The sequence below is a fragment of the Nelusetta ayraudi genome, unplaced genomic scaffold (genome assembly GCF_046127955.1).
Source record: "Nelusetta ayraudi isolate G7.1 ecotype Tasmania unplaced genomic scaffold, CSIRO-AGI_Nayr_v1 ptg000135l, whole genome shotgun sequence".
In the NCBI taxonomy this organism is placed as follows: Eukaryota; Metazoa; Chordata; class Actinopteri; order Tetraodontiformes; family Monacanthidae; genus Nelusetta; species Nelusetta ayraudi.
This window is the reverse complement of record NW_027466185.1, coordinates 1,547,466-1,571,590: the sequence shown is the minus strand read 5'-3', so window position 1 is coordinate 1,571,590 and position 24,125 is coordinate 1,547,466. Positions and strand designations below refer to the sequence as shown.

The window sequence follows — 24,125 nt, the reverse complement described above, 5'->3', positions numbered from 1 at the left end:
TCAAATACCCCAAAACTGCACAGCATGTCCATACAACAGCATATTTAGCCCTTTGTTTACAGCCTTCTGGACAAATGCTAGGGTTTAGAATCCAGCTAAAACCAATGCTTCACTGTGTTTTTTGCAAGTTTGTTTTGCTACAGTCGTGAGGCGGTCTCAGTGTGCAGAGATGCCACTGGCTGTGTGGCAATGCACTTTTTGACATCAAAATGGAGAGAAACAGAGATTGTCAGAGAACACTATCAAAGCTTTACTGGTGCAATATGGGACTACATATTTGTAAAGCAAATTGATTACAGGAGTGTCTGTAAAATAAGCAGTCTGTAACACTTCAACACTTGCACACGCGCCGTGTGTTTCCCTGCTGGTGGTTTTTGTTTGTGATGACAGACTTGATGTGCCCTTGTCAGTCTGCTGGTTCCGCTCCAAAAGCACAATCTTCAGTTTGAGGCCTACACCTTGTAAACCATGGCACCACAACTGAGGACTCATACCACTGAATTGAATGTTGCAGGACACACCAAGGTGTTTTCTTTTATTATTTAAAGTATGTGCAAAACACTGCTTCATTCAAAGCTGGGATAATGGAGTAGGCGGGGCTGCAAAATCCTCATACACAAGAAGTTATTTAAAAAATAATGCAATCTGTTTATATACAATTTTACAAAATATAATAAACTTTATATAAAAATGTATTTAACCATTTATTTTACTTAACTGGAGCTGCATCATTCAAGAACAGCTTTTCATGTGCTCCTTTTTTTACTTAAGGAACATCAAATTGTCCTTTACATTCACTTGTTGCACATTTGAGGAATCCTTAATTGCTAAAGTGTCCTTTCAATGAGGTAGAAATGTTTTTTTTTTCTTGAAAATATTTTTTTTTGGTTGTCCTCTTCGCAAAAATCACTCGACTAAGTGCTCGTCCTGCGTTGTTGGAAAGACTCAGTCCTGCTGCTGCTGTCAAAAGGCTGTTCGTAAACGCTGTTGCACTGCTCTGACATCGAGTCCACGCTGAAACCGCTCTTTTCCTGGTCACATTCCACGTCCGGTGCAGTGTAGGGATTCTCGTGCAAAGTTATTCCATTTTGCATCCCTGGTGGTGGGCTGAAGCCTGTGTGTAGGTCCATAGGAGGTCTCCATGGAGCTTTTCCAAATGTCCCTGGGGGAACAAGGTGGACAAATTAGGCCCAAAAGCAAACCAAAAACTCTTTAATAGTGCTGAAACTGGTTTCAGGATGTACCCATGAATGTGTTGGACGGTGACAGGCACTCATGAGCTCTCCCATAATCACTGGCATCCCCTTCCTCCATGGACGCCCGACGGTCACTGTGCTGGCTGTAGAGGCTGTGATGCAGGCTGGCATTTGGGAGTTGCATGAGGACAGAGGAAGAGCACAGGTCGAAGTGTTCGGATAGGAAGTAGTCCCTCTTTATAGGGTCGGTCAGATTTCCAGTGTAGGAGTCGATGCAGGCTTGCTTTTGATCCATGGAGCAGCCTGAAGATCAAAAAAGTAAAGATGAGACACAGCCTGCCTGTATATAATGAAAGTACTCGAGTTGTACTCCTAGTACTGCTTTCATTCAAGGCCAGATTTTCCATTTCGTAGATAACAACAAACCTGTGAGGATTTCTGATGGGTCAGGGGAGTATATATTGTCTCGGCGAAGGAGTGACCCAACGGGACCTTGATAATGGCAGAGCAGAGGGTCGATGGCCGCCTCCATGTCTGCTTCGCTCCGGTTGTCCAGTGGGTAAAGGCCTGCGATTGGTGAAGGAGTGACAACTTGTCAGACAAAAGGTTTTGTGAGCTTCGCAAATGGATAAAAATGGGAAAGAGTCCATTTACCGTTCATGTCTTTAGGCTGCAGGTAGAAGCCACTGATGGACGAGGCCATGTACTGATGGCTGCCGCTTTCTGATGGGATGTATCCGTCCTGGCGGTCAGCCAAGGTTCCTTGGGAGGACAGGTAACTGGGTATGTCGGCAGGCAGGTTGGTCTCATCTGGAACAAGTAGGCGTCAAATTTAAAATGCAATTGCATTTGGAATGCAAAGGCTGCAAGGTGATGAATCCCGGCTTCGAGCTTACCTGTGTTGGTGACGCTGCAGTCCTCGGTCCGCCGCCGGGTATGGTAGATGATGACCACCCAGACGAGCGACGTGCCCACCACACAGCACACGACAGCTATGATGACGATTCCCACGGTGGTCCAGCCGTCACTGTCCGATCCCGCGCTGCCCACTGCGCCCAGCCCGGTGCCACCCTGTGCCCCCGAGTCGCAGTTGGGGTTCGGCATGACGGACAGCCTGATGTTCCCCCTCTCGGTGCCGAGTGCATTGGACATCTCGCATGTGTACGTCCCCGCGTCTGCCTCGGCCGTGTCAACGATGATGAGGAGCTGATTGGCTGCCGCGAAAAAGTGCCGCTCGGTCACCACCAGAGGGCTGTCGTCTTTGGTCCAGTTGAGCTTCGGGGGAGGACTGCCACCGGCGATACACTGCAGCACGGCGGTTTCGCCCTTGGCCACGGTGCGATCCATAAGGGGCCGCAGAAAGGACGGTGTTTCTGTGGACGAGTCAGTTAAATTGGCGAATTTCCCCCCCCAGAAAAGATGTCTTTACAAGTCATCTTTAGTTCAAAAGAAGAACTATTCTTTCATGCCGATTCTTACCGAGAACAGTGAGCGTGGCGTTGGCAGAGATTGCTCCGGCTGTGTTCTGAGCTGTGCAGCTGTAGACACCAATGTCCTCTGTCTTGACATCCACGATGAAAAACACGTCGTCCTCCGGCATGACGTGCATGCGGCGTTCGCGGGCGGCCGGGAAGTCAGTGCCCCCGTCTTTCTGCCAGGCAATCTGAGGCGACGGGTGACCAACAGCGGCACACTCCAGTCTCGCCGTTGCACCGGCGCGGATGCTCAGGTCCATCGGCATCTTGGTGAAAGTGGGCAGCACTGGAAAAGGGCAGAAATTGTTTGTATTACATAGGACTCAAATATTTTACAATCAAGGTAGACATGGGGGAAAATTAAATAATTTTAACAGCTAGAATTATATGGTGTAGCAGTAATTGCAGAATAGGTTAACTTAACGTTCAAGTACTTTGATGACCCTGACTGACTGAAGACCTTTGCAGACATGTTGGTGTAGCAAATTTCATGCTTTAGATGTATTAATCTGGTGTTGAGCTCATATGAGAAACGACTAAAAAAGCTTCAGATTTGGGTTTAGCAATATGGAGGTTTTAGGTTGCAAACTAAACAACCGAACAGTTATCTGGCTTTTTCAAAACTAAAATGATGTCTGTTGGTTCTGTAAGTTGTGGGAAATTAAAAGCAGCCAAAAAACGCTGGCTGGACGTGCTACATTTCAAAGCTGAATTCAGTGCGATCTTGCTACCGGGCAGAGTTAACGTGATCCCACGTCGGGCCGTTTCCAACTTACTGTTGACGGTGAGCCTGGCCTTGGTTGAATAGGACGATCCAAAGTGGTTGGAGATGACACACTGGTACTTTCCCTCGCTGGAAAACTCCACATTGCGGAGCTGCAGGGTGGTCGTATACTCCGTCACCTCTGTCTCGCCACCAGCACCTGCCTGCACTCGCAGATGGGCTTGGTTGTGGATCTCCGCGTCGTTCAGGACTTCGTTGTCTTTCTTCCAGGCAAACGTCATGGGTGAGTCGCTGGAGCTGGCTGCCGAGCAGATGAATGTCACGTTGGTGCCCTTGAGGGCGGACTGGGTCTCTGGTTGCACTGTGATTTGAGGCTTAGGGAAGTCATCTGTGAAAAGTAAAAAAAATACAAAAAAAAAAACAAAAACAAGAAAAGGGAAATTTAAAACACATGTGGCACACCTGTTTAAATCCGGAACAGTCTTGTGCATTATGCTTGATAAGACAACTGAAATATGAAAGTAGCTTTTTGGCCACCAAGAAAACTTTCCATTGCATTCTCGTCATAAGACCCGTCAGTGTGTCCCAGGACCAGGGAGGAAAATACTGAACATTCTGGGTCAGTCAAGAAACGGAAAACCTCACGTGGATAAATTGAAAATTTAAGTCCTCCCAGTGTGTGAGTGTGCGCTAGTGTGTGCGCGTGTGTAACATTTTAAGAGAGCCAATGAAAGCGTTGCTTACCACACACAAACTCCTCCTGGCTGACGGAGAACACGCTCCTGCCCTTGAGCATCTGTGGGTGGGCGCAGCTGGCGTTGACAGAGGGCAGGAAGGTTTGCTCTGCCACCCAGACGGGAAGCCACTTCAGCTGGCAGTCGCACAGCAGGCTAGTAGTGTTCAGACGCCTGTCAAAGGAACAGAAGATACTGGATCACGCACCTTGCATTACCATATTTTTTTTTTTTAAGTAATTTTGGTCTTGCGAGAACTAGCACACAGATATAACTTTGAATTTCACCTTACAAAAAATGCATTTTTAGCTGTATCAACGAAATCACAAGTGCACATGGTGAGCTGTTCATGTGTGTGTGCGTGCGTGCGTGCGTGCGTGCGTGCGAGCGAGTGAGTGAGTAAGTGAGTGAAGTGTGTGAGCTAAAACACACTGGAAATCAGCCCTATGTGATGTCACTAAGGGTTTTGATAACAGGGTAGTGAGAACAGCCCCAGCCAGGTGGAGTCTGCTTGTTATTTTTTGTTTCCTTCTGAACATGTGGAAGTTACAACAAAGCATCCACTTATAGCAGGAGGCTAAAACTGCTTCTTCCACCAAGAAGCAGAATTAAACACTCTTGGGAGGTGATGTGAGGGTGATTCTACTCGAACATTTCATGCTTAAGGTCACTTCATGGTAATTGCTGAAAGGCGGCCCCCTCCTCTAATAAATGCGTACATAGAGGGCTAATATTCAGTTTCCCTGAGATCCTTGGAGCTTTTTGGATAATTAATAACGTGAGACCATGGATGAAAAAGCAAGGTAGGTAAATGTAAATAATTAGCATCAATAGGTGGGGGGTATATTTATCATATGAATCATTGGATCAAAATACACACCAAAAAATCCCCTTGCTGATAACTGGATAAGCCGTCCTTCAGCAGATGGAGACAAAAGGAAAGCTGTAAAGTCCTTGCACACCGGGAGCAAATTCACTTGGCGAATAATTAGTTTTTTTGAAACCTCTTGAAGTGAGTGAAGTGAAGAAAAATTTATATTTTGACTTCTGACCAATCAAAAATGATGTTGGATGGTCGATGACGTCACATCAACACGTTGCCAATGTTCTCTCCCTCTGCAAACGTAGAGCCAGTTGACGGAGCAGTCCTTCAAATTGTCCTATGGACATTATAAAGTACTGGCCAAATTTCACTGGGTCAAATTTGGGCTCCTGGATGATTGTGTTGAACTCACCCATCTCCTCTTAAGTCGGCTTTTTTTTTTTTTTTTTTTTTTTTTTTTTTAAGCTGTGGTGTCGAAGGCGGTGGTTCATTTTATGTATGTGAAACAAAACTTCTCAGTCGCCACACTTTAAAAAATCATATCTTTCATTCTTTGGTTTGAATCTGTTCTCAAAAGCTTTCGAAATGATAAGCAGATCCAAAGGAAAACAAAAAGAAATCTTTTATGGCAACAAGAACTTCAATAAAGTGGTCAAAAAATAGTTTGTAACCATTACTTTCTTAACCAAGCATCTTGCACCTGACCTACATATCCACCTGACGCACACAACACGCCCTCTCAAGACAGAAAATAAATCATAATTATAATATAATATACTGTAATAATTTTAGCTATACAATAAGCTGAATACACATGTCCACAATACTCGGCATACGAAAGTCATTAATTTAATGGCCGCCAAACCTCTCTCAAGAACAATATTAGGTGAACCCAAAGACACCGCTGGCGAAACATTTGTATTCTCGTCGCTTCGCCTTTTGCCCGGTGTGTAAGGACCGTTGGAGTTGCTGTCAAATGCGAGTGCCTACTGGGATTGACTTTCCCAGCGGATCCTAACAACTTTCACCTGGTTTTCCGTCCTACACCCACAGTGAAAGCTGAAGGTCACACTTACAGCTCCTGCAGGTTCTTCATCTGGGAGAATGCGTTGGCCTGGACGGACATGATGGCGTTGTCGCTCAGGTCGCTGTGATGACAGAGAGGGGGAGGGGGAGGGAGAGGAAAGGTTAGGGAACAGATCGAAGCAACATCAACCATGTGGCGCGAGGGCTGCGAAAAACTTCAATCCAACTGGGGAGGGGAGTGAAAAAGGAAGAAAAAAGGGGAGGGGGCGTGGGGGGGGCTCCAGAACAATAAAACTCTGGGCAGCAGTTTGCTGTGTTAATCAACAGTGGCCCAACTCTGCTCTGCTTTGAGCCTTGGCGATGTCTGGGAAAAAACTCTGATTAGAATCAAATGCAGCTGTTGTAAACTCACACACACACACACACACACACACACACACACACACACACACACACACACACACACACACACACACACACACACACACTTTCCGCTAAGTCGTCCGGGTGATCGATATAGTTTGGCACGAAGGTAGAAGGGGAGGTAGAAAGGAAGACAGTTTCTTCCCCTCCCTGATTCTGCATCAAAGTAGATGGCCAAGACACTTTTTTCCTTAAACAGAAAGCCTCTGTGCTTCTTCTGCTTCCTTGGAAAAAAATCCAAAGAATGATTAAGGACTCACAGGTGGTGCAAGGCGTCCAAGCCGGAGAAGGACTTTTTGGTGACGGATCGGATCTGGTTCCCCTGAAGGTATCTAAAGGAGGGAGAGAAGAAAAAAAAAAGGGCAAACCTATAAAACTCGGTAATCAGCTTTTTGAAACTTGTTGTGCCACTTTTCGGGGCTGGAAACATTCCGGCACACTGTTCCAGAACTTACAGCTTCTTCAGTTTGTCCAGCGCAGAGAAAGGCCCGTTCATGTCTTCAATGGTCCAGGAGATTTCATTCTTTTGGAGATCCCTTCCAGAGGAAACAAAGACAGGCCCCGTTGTTACAACAAACAAAACAAAACAAAACAAAACAAAAAACAGACATACTCCACACCCATCAAACGACTGTGAGTTAAGATGGTAATAAAACTTTATGTGGCCTTTACATTTCGCATAAGGGGAAGAAGAAAAAGCGTTGGAGATCAAAGTAGCGCTGCGGCGAACAGGAAGTCCCTTCGTGACTTTTGGAAATACTTTTTAAAAACCTGCAGTTGTTTTTTTTTTTTTTTTCTTTTTTTTGGAGTGGGGGGGGGTCGCTTGTGAAAAGTTTCCTTTCATACCGCCATACAAAGACACAAACAGCGTTAAGTACAAATGGCTTTTGGTTTTGTTTTCACAGCTGGTCCACTTTGCCTTCCCTTAAAAAAATAATATTTGTCCCGTACAATCCAGGGGATCATAAATGTTAAAAGAAAAGAAAAACAACTCAGGAAACAAATTAAGAAAAGCAATCATAAATTGAGATTACAAGTTGAGAAAAGAAATAATAACATAAGATAATCTTAATTTTCCATTTTTCAAATGTGTTCAAAAAACATGACAAGCCATAAAAAGTCCATGTACATATATGTATGTATATATATATATATATATATATATATATATGTATATATATACATATATATATATATATATATATATATATATATGTATATATGTATATATATATATATATATATATATATATATATATATATATATATATATATATATATATATATATATATATATACATACATATATATATATATATATATGTGTGTCTGTGTGTAAATATATATATGTGTGTGTGTGTGTGTAGGTGTGGTTGAGGCCCCCAAAGCAATCCATGTCCACCTAGCTGCACACCTGCCCTATACTGACCTCTGCAGCAAAAATTCACATTTGGTTCCCATTAAAGAAAAAAAGAGAAAAAAAAATGTTAAAGAGCCTCTCTGTGGGAACGCGGGGGGAGGGATGGGAGAGTGTGGGAGGAATGGAAGAGGTGGTGGTGGTGGTGGTGGTGGTGTTGAGGTCGGGGTTGGGCCCCACTGTTCGCCTTTTTTTTTTTCTTTTTCTCCATAATGTGTGTAGCGACCTAAACGCCCCAATCTATTTCTTCTCCCCTAAAAACAGATCAGGCAGGATATTCCCACTCAGGCGGAGGATTGATGGCAGAGGGAGGTGGGTTTCAAAGGGTGGGTGGAGCCACAGAAGTACTTAGCAACGTGCACCTGGGGCTGTGTTAGTGCCAGTCAGAGCAACAGGTTACTTTGTGACCATAAATATTGTTGTATCTGGACAATAAAAAAAAGGAAAACGATGCTTAAAAAAGCAAACCTGATTAAAAAAAATGCATGGCACTACAAAGAGGTGGGTTGCATACAAGGCCCTCCATGAAAAACACTTGAAAGTTAAAAACATTTTCTCTGTCATATTCACAAAATCTCAGTGTAGGACACTGCCAAACTGGATCGGTTTCATTTCGAGCTCTAATACCGACTTATTAGTATCACTTGATAGTATCACGTCAACACCAAATTAAGATTTGACTGATTTTCTTGACTTTAGTTTGGTCTTTTTAGCCAACGTTTATTACGTGTATTTGTCATACCAAATTAATTTTGAATCACTGTTGTCCAAAAATCAGTCTTTTGCCTCCTTCAAGCAGCCCTTAATTACAAAGCAATATCTGGCACATGCCACAAGTGCACCCGACAAAATAGAATAAGATTAACATTTACATAAACATTAACATTTCTATAGTCCAGGCACCACCGCAACTCACATCATTTGCAGGTTAGTGAGGCCGCGGAAAGCTCCGTCCGCGATGAAGCTCACGCGGTTGTTGCCAATGTGTAGCTCGTCCAGCAGGCTGAGGCCCACAAAGCTGGATTCCTCAAGTCTGGTCAAGTGGTTGGAGGAGAGGTTGCTGAAAACAGAAATGCATACACGTAAATCACGTGTGATTCCTGGAGTTCCATTAATTTTTTGTGTTTCATGTGTGTTTTTTTTCTTTGGCTATTTTCATGGGAAACCATGTGAACATACAGCTCCATTGCGCCATTGCAAGGTTTCAAGGAGCTTTTTTTCATTCCAGTCTGCGCTTCCATGAGAACGGAACTAAATTAGTTGCTTGAGGTCCTGGTAAACGGCCAATGATAATATGAAGCTAAATATAAGACACAGGAGTACAGAGCTGCATAATAATAATGATGAGCAGAAGTGCTTCACTTAAATTCTATTGGCATTTTTTTAAAGTTAAAATGCTTAATTTATGTACTTTGTATTTCCTTTTGTTTTTATTTGCAAGGGAATTCAGGATTCTGTATGCTTGTTAATCCTATATATTTTCTAGAGGGCTTATAAAAAACTTAGCACAAGAAACAATTAAAAACCAAAACATTTAACGAAAAAACTGCATTCTTCTAGACTTTCGCCAACTGTGTCACTGGAGTTTTGAAAGCCAACTGAAGCTTTTGCTAAACAACAACCGCTGCTGCCGACTTGAAACAAAACATTTTCAAATGTGAGAAGCTGTTCTTTTTACATAAACTCAGATGAGGGCAGATCAGATAGACGCAGGTCTGGGTTTTGTTTTTCTCGTTCGTTTTTTTAGGATTTTTTTTTTTTTGTGCAGTCTGTTTACCGTGCAGCTGCAGAAGATAAGAGCGGGTTGATGCGGGAAGGAGGAGAAAAACTGCGGGCGGGAGGTCGGGGAAAAGAAGAGAAAAAAAAACATATGCCGCGAATGCCTAGAGGGAAAATCTCTCACTGGAACATTTGTGGGACGAACCAGCCCTTCAGAGTAAGAGGAGAGGACTAACACTGGAATTTAATGGAAAGACGGTGAATGTTTTTGCCAAGAGAAGACATGAAACAGTGGCCGGTGCGCTGTGTGATGTCAATGTTGGCAACAGCTTGGCGGACGGGGGGTGGGGGGGGGCACTGTGCTTTTGTGCGTACGTGTGGAGTGTGACGCGACAAAGCGTCCGGAGTTCAGAGTGCAACCATGGAGTGAAGAGGGCTGGCGGGTGCGGGGGGGAGGGGGAGGGGGAGGGGGTGCTGTTTGGACTTACAGCTCGGCGAGCTTCTGGCAGAACTCCCAGGCGTCGGCTCGGATCCTGCTGATGGCGTTGTGGCTGAGGTGGAGCTGCTGTAGAGTCAGCAGGCCGTAAAGCCAACCCTTGTTCACCTCTGTCAGGTTGTTGTAGTCCAGCTGCCTGTGTGTGTGTGTGTGTGTGGGTGGGTGGGTGGGGGGCGGGGGGGAGTGGTGATGGGGGATGGGAACAAAAATTAGGCTTTTCGTCGTCTGCGAGTGGGGAGAATTAAAAAAAAGAGGGTGCTTTTGGGCGTGAGCTTTGGCGGGTTGGCTTACAGGACTTCCATGTTACTGAGGCCCCAGAAGGCTCCGTCCATCAAGCGGCTCAGGCTGTTCCGCTGCATCTTCAGCGAGCGCAGGGCGTGAAGGCCGTGGAACGTCAGGCCCTCCACGCGGCGGACCCGGTTCCTGCTCAGCTCCCTGCGGCGCACACACAGGGGCAGGAAGAACACTCTCAATATGCACTTTGCAAGCACGCACGTACACGCACACGTACACGTACACGTACACGTACACGCACACACCCACACACACACACTCAAGGATTGAATTTTTCATTATTATTCGTTATTCATTATTCCAGCGCGTGCTTCGAAAGCGAACAGGAAGTCTCAACAAATGTGAGCGGATGTTTCCCATCGCCATGTGCAAATGTTTGAATTTGAAGTCAAATAACGTGTGTAAACATTTCCTGTGTAATCCTTAGAGGTAAAACATTTTTTAAAAAAAAGTTTGATTTGTTCCTGATAATTTGTCATTTTTGCAGTAATTTCTCTCTTAAAGTCCGCCAAAGAGTTCCATAAGAGCCGGAAGAATCACAAGAAAAAAAAGCGATGTATTTAACCCTTTGTTTGCGGCTTTCCCCCAGAAATGCTCAGCTTTAGCTCTCTGCTAAAAGTGCTGCTTTGTCCTTTATCATACACATGAAACAAGCGCGGACCCAGATGGTGATGCCACTGACCAGGGAGAAGCCTCTTTGTGATGTCACAAAGTGTGCGTGGGAGGTACACACTTTGGATGGGCTTTCTGCATAGCTCTGAGCTAGAGACAGATATCATTCTTGGAAAACACTTGTAAGGAGAACCTTTGAACAATTGGGAACCTGGAGGTTCTTAAATCTGGAAAAAAAATATTCAATGTATGATATGGGAAGGCCCCTCTTTCCACAGTGTCTCTTCTAAAATCTAGAAGCAGCGCAGGGAGAAAAAAAAGTAAGCCGATATATTGAAGGGGTATGTTGTTGATGTGCTGTTTTAGAAATGATCTGATGAATCTCACATTCCCCAGAGAGGAAGAGCTGAAAATAGGTGCTTACAGATGCAGGAGGTTGGGCAGTTGGAAGATCTTGGCCGGGATGGTGGATAGACGGTTGCGGCTCAGCCGGAGGACCTGCAGGCTGCTGGACAGGTTGGCGAAGCAGCCACTCTCCAGCGCCGAGATGCGATTGTTGTTAAGGAACCTGCGGGGGAGGGGTCGGAGTGAAGCTTTCGAAAGGGGGTGGTGGAGGGTTGACGGGGGTAGTTAGGAGCACCAGGACACTCACAGGTTCTTGAGGGGCAGAGCTGGGAAGGAGCTGGCCCTGATCTCCACCAGGTTGTTGTTGCTGAGGTCGAGCGTCTCCAGGGCAACGAAGGGCACGAGCTGCTCCGCCGAGACCCTGCTGATCCTGTTGTTTGCTCTGAAAACACAGACAACCATTGCTCCAATAAATGAGAAAAATACACTGTGTTTGGCCAAGCGGCACACAACGGTTTCGCCTTTCCCCTGTTCACAAACACCCCGCACCCCCACCACCACCAAGTCCCTCAATTAGCCCCCCGGCATTGGAAGATGTCAAACAATCACGCGGCAGCCGAGCCGCAACTCAACACTCAGCCTAAAAAAATGTTCTCTGGGTATTTTTTGTGGAGGTAGAAGAGGGGGGCCGGTTTCGCAAGTTTATTCCAGGAATTCCAACAATTTGCCTGCCGTGATCCACGTCCTGGCTACCCCGAATGGGCCTGAAGAACCTTTGGGGTTTATTGATGTGTTATTTTGTTTATAAGGTATTTAAAAGTGCAACCTGCCAATTACTTAGCTGATGAATACCATTCCCTCAGTGAAAGCATGCCTCGGCAGAGGCCAGCAATTTCCTGAGCTGCACGCCTCCTAAATTGCAGTGCAGGGACTGCTTGGTTATAAACAGAGGCCGTACAGTGCCCTCTTTGTATACGGGCCTCGGCAGTGCAGGGAGAGTGAAGAGGGGGTAGTTGGGGGGTGGCAGGAATTCCCTTCGATGCACCAGACTACAGGCACCCGTTTTCAGTATTCATCGGAGCAGCTACGCCTTACACACCAGAGGGCTGTTTTTTTTTTTTCTTCTCCTGCTTCTTCTTCTGACCTCTAGAGAAAACACGGGCGTCTGTTTTCATTTCATTCACCTCTAATAATCCAAAATTAATATTTCGATGGAGAAATCCGATACGAGAGCCACTCGGGCATTAAAACCAAAACATTTCCACCTGCTACTTGCTCCTGCACGATAAAAATATGCAACTGCAATGGTAACTTAAGGTGCATTTCCACTAGTACCAACTAGTACCGACCGCACATTCTCACTTGGTACCCACCGGTGCTCACCATTACTATCAGCTACTATTTTAGGGTGCGCTTCCACTAGTACCTACTCCGGCTCGGCTCGGTAAGGTTTGCACGTGTTTCCACTCGGTACTAACCGGTACTAACAAGTGCTATTTAAGGCCGCATTTCCACTAATACCTACTTGACTCGGTTTTGTGCGTTTCCACTAGGTGTTAACCAGCACCAGCCGTTACGAACAGGTACTATTTTGTGAAGTCAACACAGAGCAGGGCACTGATTGGGTGACAGTTTGACGAAAGGGAAGTTGCACGTCCTTGGCGAAAACCAAAACTGCCATTTTTAAATGTCCCGCTTGTTGAATTTTACATTTTCAGATATTCAAAATAAAGCGGCGCCTTGGATGGACAAAGAGGTGCAGACATTTTTGTGCTCAATGGCCAATGACACAGTTCAAAGGGAGCCAGACGGAGAGACACACAATGAAAAAGTCTTCCAAAAGTCTTCCAAGTTTCAAAACTTTTGTTTTTAGGCTATTAAGTGTTAACATGTGGAGGGGAACTTTTTAACTTTGTGTTGCTGTGTCATGCTTTATGTGGATTAAAGTTGTGCGCTTATTCTTGTTCAATAATAATCAATTTTATGACTCGAGTGATTGCTCCACAGTCTATACTTTCTCTGTGAGGACAGTGGTTTGATACAATTCAATGGTATCAGCCAAAGAATTTTAAGCCCAACTAAATTTACTTTAATGTCAAAAATCATAAATACAAAAAAAGTAGAGCAGATGAGTCTGGGGACACGGAGAACATCACAAACTTTGAGGGACTTTCGGCCCTCCTTGGTGTAGTAACTCCACCCAACACTGAGTTGGAACCAAGTTGCAATGGAAACACACCCGTGCCGTGCCGTGCCGTGCCGAGCAGGTACTAGCGGAAATGCGCCCTCAAGCATTTCAAGTTCAATCTAATTGTTTCCACCCAAGTGCAAACACAACACTGCGTTGCGTATTAGCATACAATGGGACGTCTGGGGCTTGTGTCACTGTGAAAACACGAGCGCAGGTCGAAACTTGCAGCTTCTCCAGCCTCACGTAGGCTCCCGGCTTGAGACTTCTCCTGCTTCGGTCAATGTTTAAACCAATTTATCTTGTCTGCGAAGATGATGGCAAGGTGGGGGTCTGACCAAAAAGGCAGTTTGCAGTGAATCAAAAGGCAGGGCTAACTACAAATCATTGTCCGCAGTGACAAAACGGTGCAGGCAGCCTCTTTTGTGTGCAGATTTGCAGTGGGCTTCCCACGCACCACGGCCCCCCAATCCCAAACAAAAGAGCCGCCGCACCACCTGCTTCTCAGTTTTCATGTTCCCCTGACTGCGTTGCTGAGAGAAGGAGGGCCGCCCAGCGAGAAGGAACCAGTCTTTCCAGTTTGTCTCGGAGAGGTGGGTGGCGGTGGTGGACAGTGCAGGAAAAAGGGGGTCTCGCGCTCACTTCCTGCCTCTCCTGGACACAAATGTGGGAGACTAATGATTCTGTTATCTTAGCAGCTCTTCTCACTTTCGCCCCTGTTTTAGCACGTAGAACAAAAAACAAAAAATCTGCTGCCTACAAACAACCGGCCCACTGTTATCTGCCCCCTCCTCCCGGTCGAGAGTGCTCCTCTATCCTCCTCTATCCTCTTTGCACAAACAAGCCCAGCATTGTGAGACCTAATTGGTCGCACTTCAAACTTGTTCATCTGCTTTGACATCAAGATAACTTAGTTACGCAGCCAATGCATCTGCAGTTCTCCTGCGCCGGCTTCCAGCTCTTAGCCCGAGACGATGGGAGGCCACGCGCGTTGCACCCTCCTGCCCCCCCACCTCCACCGTCCCCACCCCCAACTTGGCAAGCAACAATTGGATTTGCACCTGTTGCTAAAATTAAAGCTAACAGGTGACAAATCTTTTAAATGTTTGCCAAGCATGTGAAGCTATTACTGTTTTCTTTTTAGTTTAGAGATCTTGATGTAAATCAGCCAAAATTACTTTCATAATATCCTAACAATTTAAACTCATCAGTGAAGTAAGTGAAGGCCCAAAAAAAGGAAGCATCACAAAAAAAGTAAAAAAAAACAAACAAACAAAAACAAACATAACATAGTGATGGTTTAAAATATGTTATTTTTTAAGGTGGACCACGACTCAAAGTCTGGAGCGCTTTAGAAAACCAAATGTTGGACTGAATCCCCTTTAAGCAGAAGAACTGCCCAAAAAGTAAGATGAACATGATTCGGTACAACTGATAACAGTTGATGTTAAAACTAATAATGTGATCAGTGACTGGCCTTCTGCCTCAATACGACTGAAGTCTGTTTTGAGGCAGTCGTGATTCACACACAGTGAAAGCCATGAGTGGGTTTTTTTGGGTCTTTCTACCACAGCCAAACTGAAAATGTTTATACTCAGAAAACCATTCCCCCGAAGAAAAAAAAAATGTAGATCTTTGACAAAGTTCTCCTTCAAGTTGTTGCTGATTTGTTTCTTTTTTGAAGCAGTTTTCTGGCTCTTTAAATGGAAAGCCACATTTTTTTTCCCTCAACGTCTTGCTCGTAGTGTGCTGTGGTGTGTGTGTATGTGTGTGGTATTTCCTATTGGAAAAAAGAACAGCGTTTTGAGAAGCCATCTGATGACTCGCTCTCTCTGCACTGGCGCCTATAATGAAAACCAGGGATGCGTTCCCCAGCAAGGACGCCATATCGGACTCGAGCGGGCCGACCGTTTCTTTCAAACGTTGGGTCCGAATCACAAGTGAGAGAGGAGCAGGAGGGGAAGGGGGTTATTGACATGTGAACCAAGGGATCCTTTGAACAGAATGACGTGGGGGAAGGGGGTCCGTAAAGCACGCGATGCGTCCCGCAGATCCGCAGTCTGCCTGCAATCGGAAACACATGGGAGTTGTGCGCGCACGCACGGCGGAAGTTCACGAGTGCACTTTGCTGCTCTTTTCCCCCCAAATGAGGCCCTTGCCCGTCACCGATCCTTGTCTGTTGCCGCTACACACTGTAATCGCCTGACAAACAAACAGTGCAAAGGTTTGCACCAGCAAACCTCGCAACTGCCTCTCGGCGCGCACAAAGACGTCGTCTTTAATTAGCTTCAACACCTGGCCGGGTCATTCAATCGGGCTTATTTATTTGATCAACGGGTGGGCAATGAGTGCACTTGGAATTCAACTTTCAAAATTGGATTCTCTTTGAATGATAACAAACAAGAAACCTCCGTTTTTAACTACTGCCAGATTTGTATTTCAATTTCACACATTGTTACAGTGGCTGTAATCACCAGTGTTCTGGTTTGTAAAGCTCTTTTTTTAACAGCCTCCCCCTATTTCCGTAGACATTCCAAGAGAGGTTCACCGCCGAACATGCTTAAATCAGACCTGGAATCTCCTGGTCATTTGTCGAACACCCCCCCAAATCCCACCACCTCTTCCTCCCCCGAAACACAGGCAAGTTGGGGATTTAGCTGTGGTGGGTTTTTACCCCCTCCATAAATTCCTGGGAAATTGTTCAATTAATTAAGATGATCGCGACTCAATTACTACCAGCTGCAGGGTTATTCGCCGTTTGTTTTCACTCGGAGCTGTGAGGTCAGAGGAGTCGGGGAGAGCTGCCGCTATGTCTGCCTGGCTGTTTGAATAAGTGGTATTCGATACCCAGAGGTCTTTTTTTCTCTTTCTTTCTTTCTCCCTTTACTACCCTCCCAGCTTGGAGAAACTGAAGGAGGGAGGAGGAAAGGACAAAAAAATCACGCAGCACCACCCAATCTGAGGGAAAGAGGGTGGCAGCGAGAGGAGGCGCGAGGTTGTGTTAGCTAGTGTGAACCTAAATTTCTTCATCACTTCAGGGTGTCCATGTTTTTTTTTTTCTTTCCGCCCCTGCATACTGCTGTTAACTGCTTTTGGAGCCCTGACTTAGTGGACACACACACACACACACAAAAAAAAAAAAATGCGGTTTCAATGCAGTGTCTGTTTTGGGTTTGACAGATTAGGTTCTATGGGGGCAATAGCTACCAGTGTTTTGAGAACCAGCGCAGCTCAGGACCTTCGCTATTTGATTACCGCAATGAATAAAAGGCAGCTCAAGCTTTGAGCTCCGCTTAGGGAAACACTTAGAAACACTTGGAAATATCTCTTGTCCCTCTGGCATTTTACGCAGACGATTCCACTTTTTTGTCAACAAGTGGAGCCAAAGGACAAACTGCAGCGGTGACTTTGAATAGTAGAGAACAAACCAAAACAGAAGCGGAACCAAATAGAATGGCATCATTCAATGTTGCAAATAGGGGAAAAACTACTCTGCAACCAGCGAGTAGGCTGACACGTAGAGTTTTTGCTACATTGAGGTTAATGCTAGGTTGATCAAGTTATGCATTTCTAACTGGCTTTAAAAAAAAAAAAAAAAAAAAAGTCAAAGTTAGTATAAGTATCTACAACATGCATTTAAGTTCATAAGTACATAATTTGCTTTGGACATTTGATTACTGACAGCTTACGTTAGCTATTCTCCTGAGCGTATGCGGCTGAATTGTTGTTGTTTTTTTTTGCTGTACTGCACTAGAGATCATTTTTCTTGAATAGTGCAGCTGTTTGCCCTTAATGCACATGGTTTGCAACGACACATAAAGCGTCATTCCTCAAATTCCTCGCAAATGAAAATCCCAACCACGCCAGCTGTAAATTAGCATCGGCCGTGACACGAACGCCCAGGAATCCTGGGTGTTTCCCTTCAGTCACAGCCAGCCCCAGTGTCACTCGGCCATATAATTGCAGCCCATTAAAGACATTAAAATTGATTTGACAAAAATGTGTGGAAGAGAAACACTTATTGGAGTTTTGTGTCCCCAAGCCCCAAATCCTCCTTCCATTCTGTTCTTGTTTCAGAAGATCTCATTCTCAGCTATTTATACAGTGTATCTGTCGTTACTCTATACCTCAAGGAATCAATTAAAAGTGTCTGGATTGTGTTAAAACTAGGAACTCATGGGTGACCTGGCTCTAGGTAAACCAAACTGTGTCGCATCTTCAAATCAAATTCAAGAAATTATGGTTTTGGGGAAAGTCTAAATGCTGTGCAGGAACCTCCATGCAAGATTGCTAAAGGGGACTTGGACAGCGCAGGCACATGTGACTTCTTTTATCCATTAGTGGTGCAACGCAACAACTCGTGCCAGGTGCTATTTGTTAGTGGAACAATCCAAACAATGACCGGCAGTCAGAAATACAAAATCTGATGCTATCAAAACCCCAAAAAAACTTGTGGTAAATATTAGGACATCTTCAAGCCGCTGACGCTTACAGCTGCAGGGTGCAAACAAAAATTAGTCGACGCGGCTCGACGCCCTCGCAGCTGCCGTGCTCGAGCGTCGTGTCGGGGCTTGATGAGGACCGACACATTCTTCAGCAATAGCTCCGAGTCAGTTCAGTTCCGTTCGAGTCTTTTTTTTCCCCCTCTATTTCGGGGAGACACACCACACAAAGCAAATGAAATTGGTGCGGTTTAGCAGGCTAATGTCTCGCGTTGGCCCGAGAGCGAGAGTTGCACAACAACAAAAACACGCCCGTCGGGGCAGTGGAGGAAAAAAAACAAGTGACTCAATGCATTGGAAAGCCTCAGTTTGCTTCTGCTTCACTCATACGCTGCAAAAAAACATACAATAGAGGTACTTTATTGATCCCAAATTGGGAAACTACATCAACCCGCTGCATAAACAAGAGATGAATGAAGGAATTGCAGCGTCCTGGTCCTGGTGGTTGAGACAACAGGTGCTCCAACGGCACTTTACCACCAGATGCTTCACAGAAAAAGTCACAGAAAAAAGGGCAACAATACCCAGACTTAAAAAAAAAATATTGCCATTGCTTTCAAGTCCCCCGGCCCCATCGTTTCTTTTTTCGCCAGAATTGCGTCACAGTCTTCCGGGTTTTAAAAATACACCCTGGGGGCAGCAACAGCCTCCAGACAAAACATTTCCATTCCTGTTAATGGCATTTTGTCTCTGACCACATGACCCGTCTGGTAGGCTGGGTTCCATGTCTGGGGGAAACTGGCTCTCCCTTTAGAGACTTGGAGGGAGGAGGACTGAGGAGAACTTTTACTCACAGAATGATCGTGGTGATGTTGGAAGCGTAGGGTCCCAAATCAGGTACGGCCTCCAGCTCATTGTGGTTCAGCTTCCTGCACGCGGGAGAAAGGAAAAAGCCACACTCGTTGAGGAGGAAAATGCCCGGAAAAGCTCTTCGCAAAAGACTTTGCCGTCAGTAACTTACACTTCGCTGAGATGTCGCAGGTTGGAAAACAAAGTGCTCTCGAGCGCCTGAAGTCTGTTGTGGCTCAAGTCCCTGCGCATAGGTGAAAGGAAAAGAAAAGGGGGAGTGAGATTGAAAGAAAAGCACACGGCTGTGGACTGCGTTTCTCGGCAGGGCCCTGCGCGGCTTCAACGTAATTATGCTAGAAAATTTACTGTGTTATTGTTGCCCTAACGCTTGCCAAGGCCCCCGAGGAGCCCCGATCAAAGTGGGGGGATACCCACTGCTGTTAAAGTCGGGGGAGAAAGGTGCTAAAACACCCAGGAAACGTTTAGATGGATTCGGACGAGGCGCTTTCGCAGGGAAACAAGGGAAATTTATTTTTTTCTTAAAAAATCTTCTCTTTGCACTGTACATGCTGCTATTACTATGCAAATGTTCCCCAATGTAGGATAAATCAAGGCACTCTTACAAACTTACAAATTATCCAATAACTGCGATTCCCTCTGATACTATCTCATCAAGGCCGTCCTGATAATACAGTCTGGAGTGAAGACGTTCCAGAAGGTTCCCCCTCCCCTCGCTCCAAAAATGTACTGGAACCTGAAGCTTTTTTTTTTTTTTCATTTCGTCTGCTCTTTATAAACAGGGGAGATGGGGGTGTTGAAAAGTCTATGCCAAAACTCGGCTCACTTCATGTCCAGGCCTCTGCTGAGAGGCAGAGCCAAAACAGAATGATAAACTGTTAAGTCATCCAGGATTTATTATTTTTTTGATATCTACTGAAAACCAGACCAAACCTTGGTTTTTCATTTTTTTTCTTCAGGGGACGTGCCGGGAGGTTTGAGGTTTTTTGAGCGCTGGCCACGAGGTCCCGCCTGGATCTCTTTTCTGGCGTCTCAACTTTTTTTTTTTTTTATCTCTGCAACCTCGCTGTTTTGACTTCAATATCCGACAGATCTCCAAAAAAAAGCAGATACGACTTGGCTCTCGTCCATATTTGGATCATTGTGGCGCAGATTTTTAACATGGCCCCGGGGGCCGGTGGGGGAAGTGTGTCAAGGTCACAAACGATGTCAAATTGCTGTGAAGGGTGAACCCCCCCTCGCCCCTCCCCCGCCGCCATTCGGAGGGAGAAACTTTGGCCCTCTGCGCGCTCGGCTGTGGTGGTCGCAGCCTTGTTTTTTTTTTCTTTTGAAAAAGCAACGCCAAGGAGTCCATTAAAGCCATGGAGTTATTGACGCTGCTGCGCGATCAATGCCAGACGTGTTTTTTTTTTTTTTTACTTTTGCACCCTCTCACCCTGCCCCTCCTCCTCCTCCTTCTTACCTCGCTCATCTGGAATCCATCAAGGAACCCGAGGAGGAGGAGGAGGTTGGAGAAGGGGGGATGAAGCCATCAACTGCTAATGCATTCACAATGCCTGGAAAAGTGAGAGGGACGCCCCTTTCGAACGCCTCAAACACGCCTGCAGAGTTTTTATGGCGTTTTTTTTTTCTCATCCTTTTTTCTAAACTCTCCTTTTACTGAAATCAACAACCAGACTTTTCACGTGACTCTATAAGCATCTCCAGCCTCGACTCGACCGGCAACAAGCTGAAACCGAAAGAAAGCGAATTCCGCTGTTTTGCCAGTGCTGCAACACGATGCTGAGCGAATCCGGTCTCGAACGCAAACACCCTCGCTTCGGTATTTGATATACGCCGCGACTGACGCAATATTATGATGTAGCGCACACAACACTCAACGTCATCACGTGCAGCAGGTAGATGTGATGTTGACGTGGGTCTGGCTTTCCCACTACAAGCCGATCGGAGCGGAGCCGATTAAAGTCGATTTTAACCCGGGTTTGCAGGGTTGTTTGACGCTGGTTGACGCTCCCGCTGCCACCAAATGCCCATTGTGAGCGGGTTTAAAAGGGTTTTTTGGCCAGTGGGAAAGGGGCTTCTGTTATTGGGAGTCCATGAGGGAAAGGTGTCCTATCGCGCTTCCCGGTGTTCCAGATAAACTCCTAAGTAGCTCCGACACTTCCACTTCCCTCACAAAGCAAGGCCTGAGCGGCGGGAGATAAACACACACACACACATAGCCATGCCTCTGCGCAAGGCTTGGGTGGGGGTGGGGACGGGGGGAGTTGCCTAATCTGCTCGCCTCTGGCGACAACATGCGGTGCTGGGTCCTTATCAGTCCTTAGATATTATAAACGAGGCGCTTTCCGGCTTTTACAAGGGCTGTCAGTAACTTTCTGAGATTACAATAACGAGAGCTGCTTATTACAGTGTCCAGGAGAGGGACAGAAGAAGAAAAAAACCTACTGTTTGGGTTTCACTTTACTGCTTGGGAGCCGTATTTAGCTGGAACGTCTCGTGAAAATGTCAAAGAGGGACATGCGAGGGAGAGCAAGCAATGATCATGTCGATTAACTTAACGGCTTCTGACGAGTTTATTTTATTTTTGGTCTATTAGTTAATATTTCATGACCTGGACGATGGTGGCACTCTAGTTTTTTTTTTTAGTTTTTTTTGCTTTGTCATATTTTTCACTCGCATTAAATAACCAACTCTTAGGTTGAGTGAAGGGAGTAAGCAAACAATAACCTCAAAACTTCCTGCCCTTTTTGTTACTAAACAAATAAACAGATAAAATCCCTTAAATGCCGGTTTAAAATTGCCCAGAGGATATTGTAAAACATGATAAAGCCATTATGTTGTGTTTAAAATTTTTCCAAAGCTCTTATGCTTTCATTTGTTTTTCTTGGAAAGAAAGTTCCTTTCTAGGCTAACGCAGAAAACAAATGTCACATGCTGAGGTATGTCACATTTCTTGATGCTCCTTTCTTCTTTTCCCACTTTCACCCCCCCCCCTCCCCTCCCCCCTGGCTGTTTCCAGCTAATCCCTACACGCTCCTCTTTAATCGGCCCCATCATCGGCTCTGGAGTTGCTAATTCAGCAGAAATAATTGGGTGCTGGGAAACAAAAGGGGGCTTGGAGGTTTTAAAGGGGGGCTTGGGGAGGGTAAGATGTGCTTGGAGAGCCACTCGTAAATTAGTGTGCCAGAGTGAAATGAATTTTTCCCTCTATGTGGAACTTTTTTCTCTTTCTCCTCCTCCTCCTCCTCCTCCTCCTCCTCATTTGCTCATTTTCTTTGGAGGGCCAGGCCTTGGGTTACGAGGCTCAGGCTGGGTCTGTTTTCTCTGGCAATGTCAAGTTTCCAAGTGCAGCGTATTTGAGAGCGAGAGGGGGAAGGAGAGAGGGAAAAAAACCTTCTACAACCTGAATTCAGCTGTGGGGGCCTCAGCTGCCCTCGATGAGCACAATTATTTGAAAGAAAACGAGCCACGCTATGCATTTTTTTTTTATTGGTTTTTTCTACGTGGCGTAATACAACATATTCAGTCTAGTGATCATATGAGGGGGAGAAGAGGAGTAACAGGGTCTGGGTAGAGTAGAGCAAACAGCAGAGAAACTGAGGTATTGCTTTAGGAGAGAGTCCAGGGCTGCAAACGGCCTGCCGAGGATTTATGACGCCGTGGCTGCAAAGCTGAAACCTGACGACCAAGATCGAGAAGCACATAAAAAATTTGGCGTATGCTGCCAGAATTCCTCACAACACCATGGGTGTTGTGATTGAAGGCTCCATGTAATCATTATCATCAGTGAAAAGCAAACGTTTTGCATATTTCCTTTAAACTTGCGATTATGTACCTGCAGGAAGCTGGGGTGTTGTTGTTGTTGGTGGTGGTGGTGGAGGAGGTGTGTGTGTGTGTGTGTGTGTGGGGGGGGGGGTGTCACCTCAATATGTTTACACATGAAGAGGCTTCTTAGGGGGGCCAACAATGGCACATTGATATGCAAAGAAAAAAAAACATTTGCATTTGCCTCCCCGCTGCCTCCTAGGACCTGTTGCATGGCACAGGACCACTCTAGGGGCATCAAAAAACAAACATGTTTTCCAGCTTCTCCCCTGAAGTTATTTATTTTGAAGTATTTGCGCAGCTGCAGAAGAAGTGACAGTCATAGTATTTTTTAAGTTTACTTGCAAAGATGAGACGCTCCCGCTCACTCCCCCAGATTGGTAAATGTGGTTTACAACCCGTTTCTGTTTTCACTAGAGCACGAATGCGGATCATCCCATCTGCGCTGGGAAAGGAGGCAGTGAACCTCATACTTTTTCAAACGCTGGCGGCTCCACCAGACTGCTTTAAGTGGAACCGAGTGCGAGACGTTATTGTGATTGTGGAGAAAGGGGAGAAGAGCGGACGGGGAGGAAGGAAAAGGCGCACAAAAGGGCTCCTTAACAGCACTCACAGTTGGACGGTCCACTCCGGGATCGTCTCTGGAATTTGGCCCCTTCTCAGCCGACTGCAGTCCACAAGATCCCCAGAACACGAGCAGGGAGGGGGGCACGTCCTTGTGTCCGCGCCGCATCCACGCTGGAGAGCAGCCCAAAACAGCGCAAACACCACGATGGAGCCCGCGCGAGTGCGTGGCTGCGTGGAGAAGCGCATTTTAATCCCAACCCCGACACTCGCAAACTCCGGTTCCAAACAAGCACCGAACCTGGAGGAGACGAAGCGTGACGAATCCAATAGGGTGAAGAAGAAGAAGAAGAAGAAGAAGAAGAAGAAGAAGAAGAAGAAAGGGAAGAAGAAAGGGGAGAAATCACCGTCGGGGGAGAAAAGAAAAATCCTCAAACACGAGTCTATAGAGTCGATCCTTATATCCAATCCCCGGTTGATGTGCCGGTCAAGTGTAAAAGAAAGATGTCCTTTTGAAACTTTGCCATTCTCAGGGGAGGAAGTTTTTCGAGCCGTGCGCCTCGCGTTTGCCGTTGCTGCTGTTTGGGGGCAACTTTGTGCCGTGTTGGATACCCAGAGCGTAGCGTGAGCGCACAGCAGAGGTATGCAAGGGGCGGAGCCGCGGCGGTGTGTGGGAGTTGTAGTCCTTGGAACAAAAGCCCTGGGATCCTTTAGTTACGGGTTTGTTGCACGTCGTGCTGGGATACGTGCTTCAGAATATAAACAGGTGTCAAAATTATTCACCTTCTCTACTTTGGCAATACTATGGAGACTTGCGTAATGAAATGAAATGAAATGTACTCAAGTTAAAAGTAAACATGTTTGTTTGTTTATTTGTTTGCCATGAATGTTTTTAGCAAAAATGAAAAAGTTCTGACCGAATAATCTGAACTGACCTAAGGTCTGGTATGAG

The 24,125-nt window shown here is 45.8% G+C and overlaps 1 protein-coding gene across 1 annotated transcript; it reads right to left on the bottom strand.

Moving 5' to 3' along the window:
* Nucleotides 1-501: 501 nt before the first annotated feature.
* lrig3 (leucine-rich repeats and immunoglobulin-like domains 3) lies at nucleotides 502-23,522 on the bottom strand. The gene is made up of 19 exons (XM_076011427.1): nucleotides 23,223-23,522; nucleotides 18,936-19,007; nucleotides 18,769-18,843; nucleotides 11,592-11,726; nucleotides 11,364-11,507; nucleotides 10,325-10,468; nucleotides 10,026-10,169; nucleotides 8,735-8,878; nucleotides 6,857-6,937; nucleotides 6,662-6,733; nucleotides 6,029-6,100; nucleotides 4,140-4,303; nucleotides 3,448-3,783; nucleotides 2,676-2,957; nucleotides 2,093-2,569; nucleotides 1,851-2,006; nucleotides 1,623-1,763; nucleotides 1,245-1,499; nucleotides 502-1,162 (listed from the first exon to the last, which is right to left on the bottom strand). Exons 1-19 carry the CDS (start codon nucleotides 23,420-23,422, stop codon nucleotides 915-917), a joined length of 3,342 nt encoding a protein of 1,113 aa, XP_075867542.1. The 5' UTR covers nucleotides 23,423-23,522; the 3' UTR covers nucleotides 502-914.
* Between the last annotated feature and the right edge of the window lie 603 nt (nucleotides 23,523-24,125).

Coding starts and splice junctions, on each gene's coding strand:
- lrig3 (XM_076011427.1), bottom strand. CDS start 23,422: ATGCGCTTCTCCACGCAGCCACGCACTCGCGCGGGCTCCATCGTGGTG. Junction 6,938..8,734: donor CTCACTAACCTGCAAATGAT/GTGAGTTGCGGT, acceptor TTCCTCTGGAAG/GGATCTCCAAAAGAATGAAA. Junction 1,163..1,244: donor ACCGTCCAACACATTCATGG/GTACATCCTGAA, acceptor TTGTTCCCCCAG/GGACATTTGGAAAAGCTCCA.